At 42.0% G+C, this 17,050-nt stretch overlaps 1 protein-coding gene across 4 annotated transcripts in view; it reads right to left on the bottom strand.

Moving 5' to 3' along the window:
• LOC132780316 (leucine zipper protein 1) overlaps window positions 1-17,050 on the bottom strand; it is a 67,060-nt gene that overhangs the window by 11,205 nt on the left and 38,805 nt on the right. For 2 of the 4 annotated variants that reach the window (XM_060783946.2, XM_060783945.2), the window contains exons 2-4: window positions 12,201-12,335; window positions 6,473-9,713; window positions 362-555 (exon numbers count right to left, since the gene is read on the bottom strand). In XM_060783946.2, the coding sequence (XP_060639929.2) occupies window positions 373-555; window positions 6,473-9,610 (3,321 nt within the window). In that variant the 5' untranslated portion in view covers window positions 9,611-9,713; window positions 12,201-12,335 and the 3' untranslated portion in view covers window positions 362-372. The remainder of the gene's footprint in view (window positions 1-361; window positions 556-6,472; window positions 9,714-12,200; window positions 12,336-17,050) is intronic. The other 2 variants (XM_060783948.2, XM_060783947.2) reach the window with 1 other exon arrangement.

The raw sequence follows: 17,050 nt of genomic DNA, 5'->3' as shown, positions 1-17,050 counted from the left end.
GATCGTCTATGATGGTGGTGACAGACAACGCACCTATGGTCTGGTATGGTCCTTTGAGTACTAACCCACAATCTGCTGAGTGCCTACATCAGTTCTCAGGCATATTCTGTGATTATACAAAAAGAGCACACGAATTGCAATTGCTGTCAAGCCTGTTACCCAAATACCTGGTCCCAAAACCATGTTTTCAGCTTCTTCCTAAAGGAAAGGAGAGATGGAGCTGACCTAATTTTGCTGAGGAGCATGTTCCACAGGCGGGGGGCCACCACCGAGAAGGCCCTGTCTCTCGTCCCCGCCAAACACATTTGCGAACAATCTTAAACTCCACGATAATCTTAAACCACAAGAGATCCCACCTCACCCTCAGTCAGATCAGTTTCCTTCTGAGTAGCCTTTGGACCAACGTCTCCGTCCCTCGGATTTGCTGCCTGGCAGCTGGCAAGAGGACTCCAGCTTGCTTTCTGGCCTCTTCCTTGGTGTGTTCGCCCAGGAGAGCTGCTCAGAGGAGCTGAATGGTTTTCTTCTGGAACTGGGAACAAAGTCTTTGTGTTCCTCCTGTACCAAAACCAAGAAAAGGGTTAGGTGCTTTAGGAAGACATGTCTGTTCATGCTGCTCCCAGATGGCATCTTTCTGATCCCCAAGTGCCTGTGGCAAAGTTCATTTGTCTCCTGCCCATGTGAATTTAGAAACAGTATAAGGTAGTGCCCAAGTTACAAACATCTGACTTACAAAGAACTCCTAGTTTAAAACGGGGGTGAGACAACCAGAAGTGAGAGGAACCTATCCTTCGGAAGGGAAATTCACTCTTGAAAGAGTTATCATGAGGGAAAGGTGTCTCCACTGTAGCCTTGTCACCAACCCCTATTTCCACAACAAGCCAAATTTTCAAAATCCAATGATCACAGGGACAGAAAGTGAGGTGAAATCTTCTGAATAGGGGCACAGACAGCAAGACAAACACCATGGGGCTGTTTGCCCTTCCCTATGCTTTCCGAAGCATGCATTCAAGTGTGTGTGTGTGTATGTGTATATGTGTGTGTGCATGTCTATGTAAAGGTAAAGATTAAGTCTAGTCGTGTCTGACTCTGAGGGGTGGTGCTCATCTCCATTTCTAAGCTGAAGAGCTTGCATTGTCTGTAGACTTCTCCTAGGTCATGTGGCCAGCATGACAATGAGGAGCACATTTACCTTTCCACCTAAGCTGTACCTATTGATCTACCCACATTTACATCCTTTTGAACTGCAAGGGTGGCAGAAGCTGGGGCTAACAGTGGGATCTCACCCCGCTCCCTGGATTCAAACTGCCAACCTTTTATTCAGCAAGTTCAGCAGCTCAGTGGTTTAACCCACTGCACCACCAGGGGGCCCTACACACACACACACAAAGCTATAGAACTTATCTTGTTTGTAACTTGGGGATCGTCTATATTGGTGAAATGATTCCAGATCTTTTTAAATTTTCATTACAGAAAAAAACCAGGAAATAACCTTTCCCATGTCAACTTCTTCTTTTGCATCTGGTTGCTGAAAAACACTGGGGAGTCAACTGAATTATAGAATCATAGAGTTGGAAAAGACCTCATGGGCCATCCAGTCCAACCCCCTGTCAAGAAGCAGGAAAATTGCATTCAAAGAACCCCCAACAGATGGCCATCCAGCCTCTGTTTAAAAGCTTCCAAAGAAGGAGCCTCCACCACATTCCAGGGTAGTGAGTTCCACTGCTGAACGGCTCCTCACAGTCAGGAAGTTCTTCCTAATGTTCTAAATGATTTATGAGTTTGGTTCTGGTATTGACCTCATGTGTTCAAAGGCACCCTTTTCCTTAAGAGTATGCTTGGCTGCCTATCTGTTCTACTCTTTTGTACCTGGGATCTGGCTGGGTTCTAAATAAATCCTTAACATAAACGCATTCAGGCATTACAGTGCATAGTTTTTAATAAATCTTACCAAAAGAATCCTGCATTTACAAACTAGTACCAGCAGAGGGCCCACAACACAAAAGCAAAGTCACCCTAACATTATTGGAACGTGTATTATTAATCCCAGAAATATTCCAAATTCCTTCTGCATCCTTCCCTCAATATCATGGTTCTTTAAAAAACCCAAACCACATGCACACATTGCTAATTGCTGCCTTCTGGCTTCCTGAGCATTTGAAAGATTTTTCTTGGTGGCTGTTAAGTCCTTTCTCTGCCAAAAGCATCGTGACTTCTATAATAAAATCTTATTGTTTTGAAGAACAGATGGGAAAATAGCTCAATTTTGTGTGTGTCAGGAGCGACTTGAGAAACTGCAAGTTGCTTCTGGTGTGAGGGATGTGGCTGTCTGCAATGACGTTGCCCAGGAGACGCTCGGGTGTTTGATATTTTACCATCCTTGTGGGAGGCTTCTCTCGTGTCCCCGCATGGGGAGCTGGAGTTGACAGAAGGAGCTCAACCTGCTCTCCCCGGATTCGAACAGCTGACCTGTCGGTCAGTAGTCTGCTGGCACCAGGGTTTAACCGATTGCGCCATAGGGGTTCCTGCTCCTCAAAGTGATGGTATGCAAGTGCTGCTGGACTTATTTATATGGCTGGAACTACTGTTCCAGCCATATAAATAAGTGTTCAACCTGCTTCTCCTTTATCTCACCCGAATTTTTAATCTGTTTTTAATTAGTTTTTTCTTTTAATCATTACATGTAGCCTGACCATTGTCACTGGGATTGTGTTTACTGTAATTTTATATCGCTATGCATTCATATGTTTTATGTAATTATGATGCTGTTTATTGTTTTTGTTTTAGGTTTTATTTTGCTGTAATTTGTTGTTTGGGCTTGGCCTCATGTAAGCCACCCCGAGTCCCCATCGGGGAGATGGTAGCGGGGTATAAATAAAGTTTATTATTATATTATTAAAGGCAACTCGTGCACAGGAATAAATGGAACTGATTAGCTTGTTTACACATTCCTATGGTGTGTTATATAGGAATGCTATGGAAACATTCAAGGAGGGGGAGAAATGGTAGAGAGAAAGAAACTGTCTCCATGGCCCCATCTACACTGCCATCTTATATGGTTTGAAACTGCCTTATATGGCAGTGTAAGTGGGGCCCCTCTTTGGAGATTTTCAAACAGACACTGGATGGCTATCTGTCAGGAGTGTTTCGAATGTGTGTTCCTGCATAGCAGAATGGTGCCCTTGTGGTCCCTTAAAGTTCTATTCTAGATTCCAATAACAGCTTGAGAAAATACTTTTGGAGAGCAGTTATTATTGGGTTGTTGTGAGTTTTCAAGGCTGTATGGCCATGTTCCAGTGGCATTCTCTCCTGATGCTTCGCCTGTACCTATGGCAGGCATCCTCAGAGGTTGTGAGATCTGTTGGAAACTAGGAAAATGGGGTTTACATACCTGTAAAATGTAATTTCATTCAGGGTGGGAGAAAGAACACTTGTCTGTTTGAGGCAGGTGTGAATGTTGCAATGGGCCACCTTGATTAGCATTTAATGGCCTTGCAGCTTCAAAGCCTGGCTGATTCCTGCCTGAGGGAATCCTTTGCTGGGACGTGATTAGATTGCCCTGATCGTTTTTTGTCTGGAATTCCCCTGTTTTTGAGTGTTGTTCTTTATTTTCAGTTATTATTTTAGAGGTTTTAAAATACTGGTAGCCAGATTTTGTTTATTCTCCCAGGCTTCTTCCTGCCTGGGAGAATCTCCCGTTAGGAGCTATTAGCTGGCCCCGACTGTCTTTTGTCTGGAATTTCCCCGCTTCATCGAGGATTCCAACAGGGGATTCTACAGGCAGGAAGCAGCCAGGCTTTCAAGCTGTAAGGGCATTCAATGATGATCAAGGTGGCGAACTTTAGGAATTTCAACTTGCTTCAAGTGGGCGGGGTTCTTTCTCCCACCCTGGACATCATTCCACAGATATATAAACCCAATTTTCCAGGTTTCCAACAGACCTCACAATCTCTGAGGATGCCTGCCGTAGATGCAGGCAAACCGTCAGGAGAGAATGCCTCTGGAACATGGCCATACAGCCAGGAAAACTCACAACAACCCAGTGATTCCAGCCATGAAAGCCTTCGACAATACATTGAACATCTCTACAGAGTTGTTGTTGTTGTTATTTCTACCCTGCTTTATCTCTCTAAAAAGCAACTAAAATAAAAATAAATACATTATATAATTTAAAATCTAAAAAAAACATATAATCACTGAATAAACCATAGAAATATTAAAAAATACATAGTTAAAAGCAATAAAACCATGACACAAATCTATTAAGATGCATAAAACACAACACCCCCTGGTTCAATCTTAAAAATCATCAGAACAATTGTCAGAACTCCCCTCCCAGCATAGCCAATGCTTGTGGATTTTGGGAACTGCAGTTTACCAAGCCTTACTTCTTGTTACAAGCAATTTGTACTCACCATGAACAACTGTATCTACTAGGCTTGTGCATAATTTTGGATAATAATTGTATATTGGATTAAATTCGTTAAATTTGTGCATATGATGCAATGTCCAAGACATTCGGGAGAGGGGAGAGGGGAGGAATTTAGAAATTGAAGCATTTTTTGTAAATGTTCTGTAACGTTCAGATGTCTCCCAAGGTCAGTTTAATTTTCAGTACATATAACCATTGAGCAACTTTGCTAAAGCCACATACAGTGCTTAAAAACCAATTCTTTTACTTTGGAGTTTTGTCCCATTGTCATCATAAGGACAGCGGGACTACATTTAATGAGCGGGAGACTCAGCCATTTTAAATGTAGTTTAGAAAGGCGAGGCCCCCAGTGTTAGAGAATGCAAAAGGCCCTGCCGTAAACTACATTTCCCAGAATGCAATGCTGCTCAGGACCCAAAGCATCCTCCCCAAAAATAACCTATCCACGTAACAACAACAACAAAATTTGGAAGTTGAAACCAGAAGTTGATCTTCAGTCATTTCTTTCAAATGGGATGCTCTGCAGGGACAAAAAGCACTGTTGGCAGTCACTGCAGTTGCCCACTTCTGCAGTCTAAATATATTAACTGCATATGTAAGGGGTGTGTGCGGGAGGTATCCGTAGACAAGGCACCTGCTCTTGTGCTACAGTCTTGGTAACAAGTGTCTGAGGGAGGACGGAAGACAGGCATTTTCTTCTTGCCTTCCACTGACTGCAAGCCTTGCCGCCTAAAATCCATTGACTGCAATGGGAGGAAAATCCCCAGAATTTGAGTAGTGTCAGATTCTTTCCTAGGGATTTTTTTTTTCATGTCAAGAGAAACTTGAGAAATTGCAAGTCGCTTGTGGTGTGTGCGAATTGGCCATCTGCAAGGACGTTGCCCAGAGGACACCCGGATGTTTTGGTGTTTTTACCATCCTTGTGGGAGACCTCTCTCGTGTCCCCACATGGGGAGCTGGAGCTGCCTGAGGGAGCTCATCCACACTCTCCAGGATTCAAACCTCCGACCTGTCAGTCTTCAGTCCTGCTGGCACAAGAGTTTAACCCACTGTGCCACCAGGGGCTCCTTCCTAGGGCATAAAGTATATATTGTATATACATATAATATTCATAATATTATAATGTAATACAATATAATACTAATAATAATATGCTATTATTATAATATATTTTATATTACATGTAAAAAAATTTGGTCGTGTCAGGAGCGACTTGAGAAACTGCAAGTCGCTTCTGGTGTGAGAGAATTGGCCGTCTGCAAGGACGTTGCCCAGAGGACGCCCGGATGATTTGATGTTTTTATCATCCTTGTGGGAGACTTCTCTCATGTCCTCGCATGAGGAGCTGGAGTTGATAGAAGGCGCTCATCCGCCTCTCCCCAGATTCGAACCTGCGACCTGTCGGTCTTCAGTCCTGTCGGTACAGGGGTTTAACCCACTGCGCCACCGGAGGCTCCTATTACATGTAATATTACTAATAATATTACAATATAATGGTATAATACAATACAGTAATATATAATACTGATATTGTACTATGCTAATAATATAATATATTATGCTTTACCCCAGTGCTCCCAATTTGCCAATGTTTCACTACCTCTGAGGATGCTTGCCATAGATGCAGGCGAAACATCAGGAGAGAATGCCTCTAGGCCATGGCCACATAGCCCGAAAAAACCTACAACAACCCAATGTTTCCCTTACTTTTCTGGCAGAACATTGCTAGAGTTTTCAGAACAGACCTGGCGGCCTACAGAAGTTCAGATGTCATCTCATTAATGTATCTCCTTCTTCTCTGATAGTCTCAGAGAGAGTGTAGACTGCTTCTTATATGAATAATCAAGAAATCCAGCATTATTGTTCACTTATTTCCAATGGGGAATAAATGGGGAGGAGTGATACCTGAGAGAGATTATGACTTTTACAACGACACATGCTGACACCCCACAAAGCGCCATGTCTGCTTCCTGGTTTCCAACACCTTGAACCCAATTTCTAACTGTAATTATTTTAAAACAACAGAATGACATACACACTTACAGGTAATACTGGGCAACTCCAGGAAGAATCCTCCACAGGCTCATTGGCACTACTTTTCTGGCTGAGCATCTCAGATGCACTCAAGCTACTTTTGGTCCTTCTACTGTCTAATTCCGGAGTGTTCCAAGAGTTTATACCAGCACTGGCCCTTCTGGAATTCTGCTCAATCGCATATAGACGTGGGCCAGTCCCTTCTGGTTTGGAAAGATCAGTAGATGACCGATATGGATCCCGAGGGGTTGCGTTTTCATCAGCTTTGGTTGCCGAATCCTCCAAAGAGTGCAAACCCTGCCTTGTTCGCCACGCACTTCTCACCGTGACTTGTTTGGTCTCAGATGAGTTTGGAGGGCCATGGCTTTTCCAGTGAAGCGTGTCCACCGCTGTTTCACTGTTCTTCTCAAGTAACTCAGAAGGTTTGATTGTAATGCTACTTTTAGAGACTACAGTTCCCACCCTGCTTCTCAAAACAGGGTCCCCATTTTTATCAGCCCCTGGTGACTTCAAAGACATATTGCTCTTGTTAATCGAGATCTCGTACGGTGTGTTGGCTGCTTTCCCTCCTGTGGAAAGCTCATTTGGAATGACTCTACTATTGCTGGCGGAAACCTGCTGCTGGTCCTTTCTGGGCTCACTTGTGCTGGTCCTTTGAGTAACTGGCTCAGATGGGTAAATAGTAATGCTGCTTGTCATTTTGTGTGACACGGTTTTAAAGACAGCGGGCTGCTTTTCAGAACTGGCTTCTGACCCTGACCCAGAACCACCCATGATTTCCTTCATGTCTTTTTCCACAATTGCTGGCTTGATGACGGCTTGAGATCTCAGAGCTTCCCTTGGGCTGAACTGCCTTCTGGATTTCAACCCTGCTGAAGATGTTTTGGATGGCCTTCTGAGTTCCTGGCCCTCTTCACCATAAGACCTTTTGTCATTCTCGAGGGGAGATGTCCGATAAGATCCCATCGAGCTTGTGAAGTCTCTAGAAACAGGTTCCTTCTTTGGCCCTAAATCAAACGTATTAGGAGCAACTGTGACTTTACCTTTCTCTTCTGGAGTGTTACTGGGGTTGATGACTTTGGTTCTTGTAGACGTTGATTTCAGGCCACTGTTGTTTGAATTTACTGTGAACGTCTGATCAGTCTTTTCTTTCTGAGCAGCTAAATGACTCTGCAAGAGATCTTCCTGGCTTCTTGAAGAAAGCCAAGACTTTGCTAAAGGTAAAGGTTTTGTCATTTCCACTGGAGCATCTATAGACTCTCTTTCGTGAGATTTAGGGACCTTTACAGAGTCCTCTTCCAAGTGCTGTCTGCGAGAAGAAACAGGTGGTGTGTTTTCCATCTTTGAGCTGGTGGGCTCAGTATCTAACATTTCTGCAGAGAGATAATGCCGATAGGACAAAGCAGTTCCATTAGTTGGCCCATAATTAGTGCTTGAGATCCGAGTCTCCGTCAGAAGAATGGATGATTCCGTGAGATGTGTTTTATTTCCCTTTTCAGAAGATGATACAGCATTTTCTGTTTTGCACAACATGTCTTCAAGTTCATCAGATTTACAGAGATGAGTGTCATTGAGTGTCTGAGATGTTTTTTCGGCTTTACCTCTCAATGCACTTTCATTCTTGGGTTTCGAAGAAGACTTCCATGATTTGTGCTCCTGTGCTGCAGGTGGGTAACGGCTAAGCACGGATGGTTGCTCTCGAGATTTTTTGACTTCAGCAGGTGGAGTGACACTCTCTCTCTGCAATGGACTTGGTTTGTTTTCTATCTGTTTGCCATCAGTTGCTAATGTGTCTAACAATGCTGAAGTACTAGACGCTTTGGCTGTTCTCCTGCTGTTCAGATTAGGACTTGTAACCCGTTTACTAGCCTGGCCATAGCCCTCAGAATTTAATGAGGTTTCTCGATTACGTATCCTCTCCCGTCTATGCTGCGGAGAAAGTTCTCGGGACTTTTGCTTTGAAACAGCCGATTCAGCAGCGACCGCTCGGTGTTTAGCTCTATCATGCTTAATTCGGCTAGGCAAGTTAATTTCCTCAATTTCTGCCTCACCATTCTCTAGCTCTTTTTGTTTTTTCATCTGCGTTTTTATTTCTTCAAGTTGCCCCGTGAGCACCTTATTTTTATTCTGCTCACTTAAATAACTATCGTGCAGGTCATTATTTTTGGCTCTCAGGGTTTTAAGTTCTTCTTCTAAAGACTCAAAACATTTGATTTGAGTCTTCAGTTTCTCAATCTCTTGATTTAAGTCGTTCACTTTGTTGTCTTCTTGGTTTTTATTCTTCTGGTTTTCAGATTTGTTTCGAGTTTCATTTTCCATGAGTTTAAGGTAGTCCAAGCTCCCTTTTCTTCTTGTTTCTTTTGAGGACAGTGCAGATGTCGTCAAGTCAACTTCAATCCTCAGATCATTTCTCTCAAGTATACTATTGGACGATCGCTCCAGCAGATTCGATGTGTTTCGCGTCTGATCTGCCCGGTTCAGTTTGTTGTTTTGCTCCAACTTTTGTGTTAGCTCTTGAATTAACTTCTCATTCTGCTTCTCTTTTTCAGTGAAGTGTTTTCTTTCATTTACAAAAACAACAGCTAAAGATTTCAGTTTTTCCAGCTCACTCATCAAACTCTGCTCAGTTTTATCTAGCCTGTCTTCTGATTGTTCAAGTTCTTTTACTTTGGCCTTAAGAACTTCCAGTTCAGTTGAAATTTTCTTGGTCAGGTTTTTCTCCTCATTGAGGCTGAGGCAGAGCTGAGTGCAGTCGTTCTTACTCCGGCCAAAGGCGTCCTCCAACTTCTCCAGCTCTGTCATTCGCTTCTGAAGCCGCTCAATTTCAGATTTCAGCTCCCGAGTGAGACTTTCTTCTTCCTCCAGTTTCTCCTTCATCAGCTGGCAAAGCTCTTCTGCCTTCCTGATCTCCTCATCCTTCCCTTCGATTTTCAGAACCCTTTTCCGCAAAGTTTCCACATCAGCCAACATACTCGAGTTGCTGCCTTCTGCCTGGATTACTTTGTCCTGCAACTCTAGTAGTTCATCCTCAGCTTTCTGAAGGTTTTTGGTAGCTTCTTCCAATTCATCAAGGCGGCGACTGAGGCTCTGAAGCTTGAAACGCAAATGACGATTTGAGGTCTCTTTATAAGCAGAGTAATCTGCCATGTTTGCTGTTGTTGTTTTTGTTGCCTTTGGGGGGGGGGGGCAAGGGCTTTCAAAAGGCTTTATTCTTCCTGTTGTTTCATTAATCCTGATGAAATGATGGCAGCTGAAATGAAAGAGAAGAAAGAGATTGTAATGAAGGAGAAAAGGCTTGTCCCAGTAGTTTTCTTTTCAAGACTTGTATTTCAATCTGCTCTGACTTCTTTGACTATAAAGCAGGCTCTCCATATTTAAAGGTTTTGCACCCACAAATTCAACCAACTATGGATCTGACTACGCTCTCTGCTTATTCTTTGACATTGGGATTGCATTGCTGAAGGACAACTAGGAACTTAATGGAGTGCTCCTTGCTTCTTCTTCACTATCTTTGCAATGCTTGTAGTTATTGGAACTACAACAACTCAATGTTGTCAAAGGCTTTCATGGCCGGAATCACTGGGTTGCTGTGAGTTTTCCGGGCTGTAAGGCCATGTTCCAGAAGTTTTCCAGGTTGTATGGCTATCCTCAGACCTCACAACTTCTAAGAATGCCTGCCATAGATGTGGGTGAAACATCAAGAGAGAATGCTTCTAAGAACATGGCCATACAGTCCAGAAAACTCACAGCAACCCAATAAGGGCCTGGAAGCAATTCCTTATGAGTTGAGGGCTAGCTGTATTTCCAAAAAGAGCTGAGAGAGTTGCTCCTGTATGAAAATTTGGAATGCTACAGTGAGCCAATGTAGATAGGAATAAAATCTGATAAGATTATTGCTTACTCCATTGTAAAGATAGGGGTGAATTGGAAAAAAAGTATTTCCCTCCTGCAATCTGATATACTATTTTGTACTACTATAGTATTGGTTCTCAACCTTCCTAACATTGTGATCCCTTAATACAGTTCCTCATGTTGTGGTGACCCCCAAGCATAAAATTGTTTTTGTTGCTACTTCATAACTGTAATTTTGCTATTATTATGAATCGTCATGTAAATATCTGATATGCAGGATGTATATTCATTCACTGGACCAAATTTGGCACAAATGCCTGATACGCCCAAATTTGAATACTGGTGGGGTTGGCGAGGATTGATTTTGTCATTTGGGAGTTGTAGTTCCTGGGATTTATAGTTAATGTACAATCAAAGAGCATTCTGAACTCCACTAATGATGGAACTGAACCAAACTTGGCACACAGAATTCCCATGACCAACAGAAAATACTGGAAAGGTTTGGTGGGCATTGACTTTGTGTTTTGGAGTTGTAGTTCACCTATATCTAAAGAGCACTGTGGACTCAAAGAATGATAGATCTGGACCAAACTTGGCATGAATACTCAATATGCCCAAATGTGAACACTGGAGTTTGGGGAAAATAAACCTTGACATTTGGGAGTTGTAGTTGCTGGGATTTATAGTTCACCTATAATCAGAGATCATTCTGAACCCCACCAACAATGGAATTGGGCCAAAATTCCCACACAGAACCCCCATAACCAACATTACAACACCTCATTCTACTGCATATATAAGCAAAACTGAGATATGAAATTCAGAGGTCTTAACTATTTTTATGCCTACTTTTCTTCAAGCAGCAGACAGCTGTTAGAAGTAGAATAAAGCCTTTGGGCTTTTCACCTGTAATTGCTAAGTTAACACTTCTTAAAGAGAGAAAACTTGTAACTTAGGGTTAAGGCTACAGACAATGCCATTGCTGCTGCCCGTTTTTGGTCAAATGATATTTAGCCACCTGCGCTCCTTCTATTTTTATCAGTTTTATACTAATTTATGCAATGCTTTTGATACGAAATAAATAAATAAGGCACTCTGGCCCAGTATTCTTCTTGCTGTGGTGGCTTTCCTCATGCAATGATTGTAACATAGAGGAGCATTCAATAATGTAAGTACTCTCACCTGTATTTTCAAGTCTTCTCTAAAACCTGATTATCTGATTCACTACTAATAACCAGTGTGGTATAGTGGTTAGATTCTAATCACTGGACCATACTAAGTATTAGTAATGAGAATAGTGAATTTCAGCAATGCAGTGCTGACCTGCAATTTCTCTTTAAAGTCTGAAATGAGTATGCGCCTTATTTTAATAAGAGGCATGTGTACACACACTTTATTTTCAAGCTGAATGATCTGCCTAGTAGAGGCACATAAACATGACTCAATTTAAAATGAAATGTGTATACTTCCCGCATGAATTATTTTATGAAATTGTTAGTTTTGCTACTACTGCCCCAAATTACTCAATTTCAACGGCATGACAAGAAATGTATCTGCATATGGGATATGACCCTTGGGTGACTTCTGGTGCAGAATAACCCTGTGGCATTCCAAAGGTTGCCAAACCTTGGGATAGAGGGAACAGAACAAATTTCAAATCATAGCTTAACAAGTTTTTCTCATTAGTTATCACCTCTGCTATTAAAGCAGAGGTGGATAATGTGTATAGATGATGATGGACTGCAACTCCCATTAGCTCTAACCAGCACAGCCAATGGTGAGGGTAGACTGGTGTTGCAGTCTAGTAGCTGGAGAACCATACACTCCCAATCTTGTATTCAATGATAGTAGTATTTTAAAACAGAAACCCATGTCTGCAACTCACATAATTATTTAAGGTCCTTGAATGTGAGGATAGTAGAGATGCAATCATCATATCCCTGGAAGTTGCTTCTGATGTCAACAGGAACATGTCACAAGTCTGTTGCCGTCCTGCTTGGTCCAATTTCTTGGGATTTTACTAAAATACAAAGATACATACAGCAACATGGTGACATTCTTGTGATATGTCTCTTGTTGACGTTACAGAAACAAACAATGCTAATTCATTAACCCACCATCTTCAGAGCAAAGGACCTTTAATATTTTCTCTAGTTGAGAATAGGAATTGTGTAGAATACAGACGTGGGCCTTGAGGCTTTGGAGGCTTTTTTGCATGACACTGTTATAAAACGGAACTATATCGTATTTTCACTGCCATGATTACATCTATGAGATGTTGGGGTTTTCAGTTTAGAATGGTATAGTTAGAATTCTAAACTAGACAGGAATATCACCTTGCCAAACTAGAAATTCCATAAGATGTTGCCATGGCAGTTAGTGGAATATGGCGCCAAAACTGTGTAGCGTGAAAGGTCAGTTTGTTTCATTCCTAGCAGCCCAAGCCAACATCAGAGAGGATGATGGGAAATGTAGTCCAAAACATCTAGAGCAGAGTTTTCCAAACTGTGTTTCATGACGCATTAGTGTGTCGGCTGCAGCGTGTAGGTGTGTCATGTAAATATATTGAGACACCTTAGAGTCTATACAAAATGAGCAATAAATCATATATCTAAAAATATAAATGAAAGATTTTCATGGTAGGTTGTGTCCCTATGCATTTTGTTATTACAATGTATCATATATCTTATAAAGGGTTGGTTTAGCCTAAGATTTGCTAGTAAAACTGAATTACTGTGTTGCAAAATGATGCATGCCTAGAAAGTTTGCCACCAACATGAAAAGTTTGGAAAGCGCTAATCTAGAACAAATGATCTCCATTTCTTCTGTAGATTATGAATGTTGTAATAATAATAATAATAATAATAATAATAATCATTATTTGTATACCACCCTATCTCCTCAGGGCAGTTTCCAACATATAATGCAAACATTCAATCGCCAAAAAGAAAACCATACAGACAAACTACATCAAGACAAGCTCATTAGACAATATAAAACAACCTAATTTAACTTAATAAACAAAATATCAAAGAAGCATAATAAAATACAAAAATCCTGCTAAAGCATACTAAAAATAAAAAATTTAAAACCAATTGCATTGTAGATTCATCAGACAAGGCTTAACAACCAATGGCCAGGATTACAAAATGGATGCGGCCAACTATAAAAGAGCTGGGCAAGGGAGAGTGTAAGATAATAATTGTTGCCCACACCAATATTGTTTGGTTGTTCCAGACATTAACACAGCTTCCCTTGGTAAATTGGTATTATCAGGAATGGCCCTTGTACCAGGAAATTGAAATTGATAGACGCACCAACTTCCACAGGAGTCTGTGCACACGCTTCCTTTGACACGCCTAGGAAGTTGACATTGAAGCAGCACTCACTGAGTCATTCGTAAACGTGAGCTATTTAATCTGCCTGATTTGATTATCCCATTGCAAATCACACAAGTTTTAACATTTAAAAACAAACTACCATATATATATTTGTGCATAAATCAACTTATGTATAAACTAAGGACAGGATTTGTAGCTTAAATTGCAGTTTTTGATCTGACCTGTGAATAAATTGAGGGACAATCCATGGAGAGGGCAAGTGCCTGCGCTGTCTCAGGGGGGCAGATGCCCCTTGCCACCACTGCTGCCATTTTCCCATCCAGACCTTCAAAAAGGCCTGAAGTAGCCCCATGGACAAAGAGAGTAGAAGGTTGGTACTTCTTTTGAGCTGTCCAGACTAAGCTCTAACCCAGGGGTCCTCAAACTAAGTCCTGGGGGCCAGATGCGGCCCTCCAAGGTCATTTATTCAGCCCTCGCTCAGGTCAACCTAAGTCTGAAACGACTTGAAAGCACATAACTACAACAACAATCCTATCTCATCAGCCAAAAGAAGGCCCACATTTACCACTGAAATACTAGTGGTATTGTTTGTTAACATTGTTCCTCATTTTAATTATTGTATTGTTTTTAAGTGTTTTTTTTTTACACTATGAATAAGATATGTGCAGCGTGCATAGGAATTCATTCATGGGTTTTTTTTTCAAATTATAATCCGGCCATCCAATAGTTTGACAGACTGTGACCTGGCCCTCTGTTTAAAAAGTTTGTGGACCCCTGCTCTAACCTTTCAACAAGAAAGGAGTGGTCCCTTTTTTGACAAGAGTTAAGGTACAGCAGTTATATTGGCCCATGGATAAGACAAATCAGGTTTTCGGTTTGATTTTGTGGTAAAAATACTAGATTTATATATCAGGATATACGGTAGGTTTTGTAGCTCATTACTGCAGATTCAGCCTTTTCAGAGCCTATAAAGGCCTCTCCTTCTCACCTAACCTTTCTAAAGACTTTTCATTCATACAACATTCTAATTTGATTGGAACTATAGTTCCAAAATAATCTTGAACCCTTCCACACTACATACTGCAAAATTATGATATGATTTCATTTTAATTGCCATGCCTTTGTGAGCTTAGTGTGATTAGGCACTGGAATGATATAACGGAGTACATATTCTAAGGGATGCAGTTAGCACAGCAGGTTAAACTGCCAGCTACAGAAAATCTTGCTGGCCGGAAGGTTGGCAGTTCAAGCCACGGGTCGGGGTGAGTTCCTGCTGTCAGCCCTAGTTTCTGCTTATCTAGCAGTTCGAAAACAGTAATGTGAGTAGATAGGTATATAACTTTAGCGGAGAGGTAAAAGGTGCCCCTGAAGACATGCCAGCAATTTGATCAGGAAAGCATCCATGGACAACAGGCTCCTCGGTGGGAAAAATGGAACAACAGTACCTCCCCATGGCACAGCTTCGAAATGCTGGAAATGAAAAAGAGGGAAGCCTTGTCTGTGTCTATGTATTGTCTGTCTTTGTTAATTGTATAACGGCACTGAATGTTTGCCATACAGTGTTCCCTCAATTATCGTGTTCCAGGACTACACGCAATAAGTGAAAATCCACAAAGTAGGGACACTATATAAATTTTAATATTTATACATTATTATATATATTTTATGTATTATTTTCTTACCCACGCTTCCTTACTCACCTCCTGGCCCATCCCGAGGGCGCCTGCCTGCCTCCCTGGCATCCGCAGACCCCGGCAGAGCCACACAGGCCGCAGGAGGTCAGGGAGGCAGGCCTTACCTGCCGTGCCTCAGGCCACCACACTTCCGGGGTATGTGGAGGCCAGGGAGGCAGGCCTTCCCTGTTGGGTCTCAGGATGCTGCACTTCCAGGGTCCCTGGCCTCCATTGGGCATAAATGCTTTATATTTTATATTAATATTTTCAAAAACCCGTGAAACAGCGAGTCCGCATAAAGCAAACCACGAAGTAGTGAGGGAACACTGTATATGTATTCTGCAATCTGCTCTGAGTCCTCTCAGGGAGTTAGAGCAGAATATAAATGAAGTATATTATTATTATTATTATTACTACTACTACTACTACTACTACCACCACCACCACCACCACTACTCCTTAAATTGCAAACCGCAGGATTCCATAGGATTAAACTACGGTTGTTCAACTAAAATTAGTGTCATAATGGTGTAGTGTGGAAAGGGACCAGGAGGACCACAAACTGACTGCCATGACAACTGTATCTTCCTCTTCTTTCCTCCAATTCTGATGATCATGGTTTCTACTTGGCCTCTATTTCTTCCTTGAACACTACATTTTTCAATACTTTTTTACACTCATGACAATCGGTTCACTGTGAGAACAAGTGACAGGCAACGGGGACAAGCAAAGCAAGTTTTGATTTACACATCTGGAAATGCTGCCTTCAAATTAATCAGAAATGACAGCTACTCCACCCACTTAAGCTATATACTGACTCACAATAAGGTACCTCACTATGGTGAATGCTCCTACGTGACTTCACTGGAAATGCACTTCAGCTTAAGCTGGTGACCTACAGTTATAAGGTACAGCCCACTGCTACGGCTCTTCTCCAGAATGTGGTCTCTTGGTTCACAGCCTCTCACACAGGAGTTATTCTTGGACTTCCCTGTGGCTTTCAAATTCTTCTAAGGTGAACAATGCCAGGTTTAGGAGACACAGGGTGCATCTAAAAAGGTAAAGGTTTCCCCTTGACATTAAGCCTAGTCATGTCTGACTCTGGGGGATGGTGCTCATCTACATTTCTAAGCCGAAGAGCCGCCGTTGTCCGTAAACACCTTCAAGGTCATGTGGCTGGCATGACTGTATGGAACGCCATTACCTTCCCACAGAAGTAGTACCTACTGATCTTCACACATTCTGCTAGGTAGGCAGAAGCTGGGCCTAACAGTGGGTGCTCACCTTGCTCCCCAGATTCGAACCGAATCTTTCATCTACACTGTAAAATTAATGGAGTTTGACACCATTAATTGCCATGGCTCAAAGGTGTGGAATACTGGGACTGGTGCTTTTAGAAAGTCTTTGGTGTTCATTGTCAAAGAGTGCTGGTGTCTCACCAAACTAAAGAGTGCTGTTGTCTCAACAAACCCACCAAACTACAATTCCCATGGTTCCATATCACTGAGTCATGACAGTTAATGTAGTGTCAAACAACATCATTTCCACAGCATAGAGGCACCTTCAGAATTGTTTCTACATGTTCATTCAGGACTCAGCGGCTGTAGCAACAACATTGCATAAGACTGAGGTTGGATCTATACTGCCATATATAGCAGAGTCTCACTTATCCAACCTTCGCTCATCCAACTTTCCCTATTATCTAACCAGTCTGCCTCCAA

The sequence above is a fragment of the Anolis sagrei genome, chromosome X (assembly GCF_037176765.1).
Source record: "Anolis sagrei isolate rAnoSag1 chromosome X, rAnoSag1.mat, whole genome shotgun sequence".
NCBI lineage: Eukaryota > Metazoa > Chordata > Lepidosauria > Squamata > Dactyloidae > Anolis > Anolis sagrei.
Note: the sequence above shows the minus strand (reverse complement) of the source record. Positions and strands in the feature narration are given on the sequence as shown.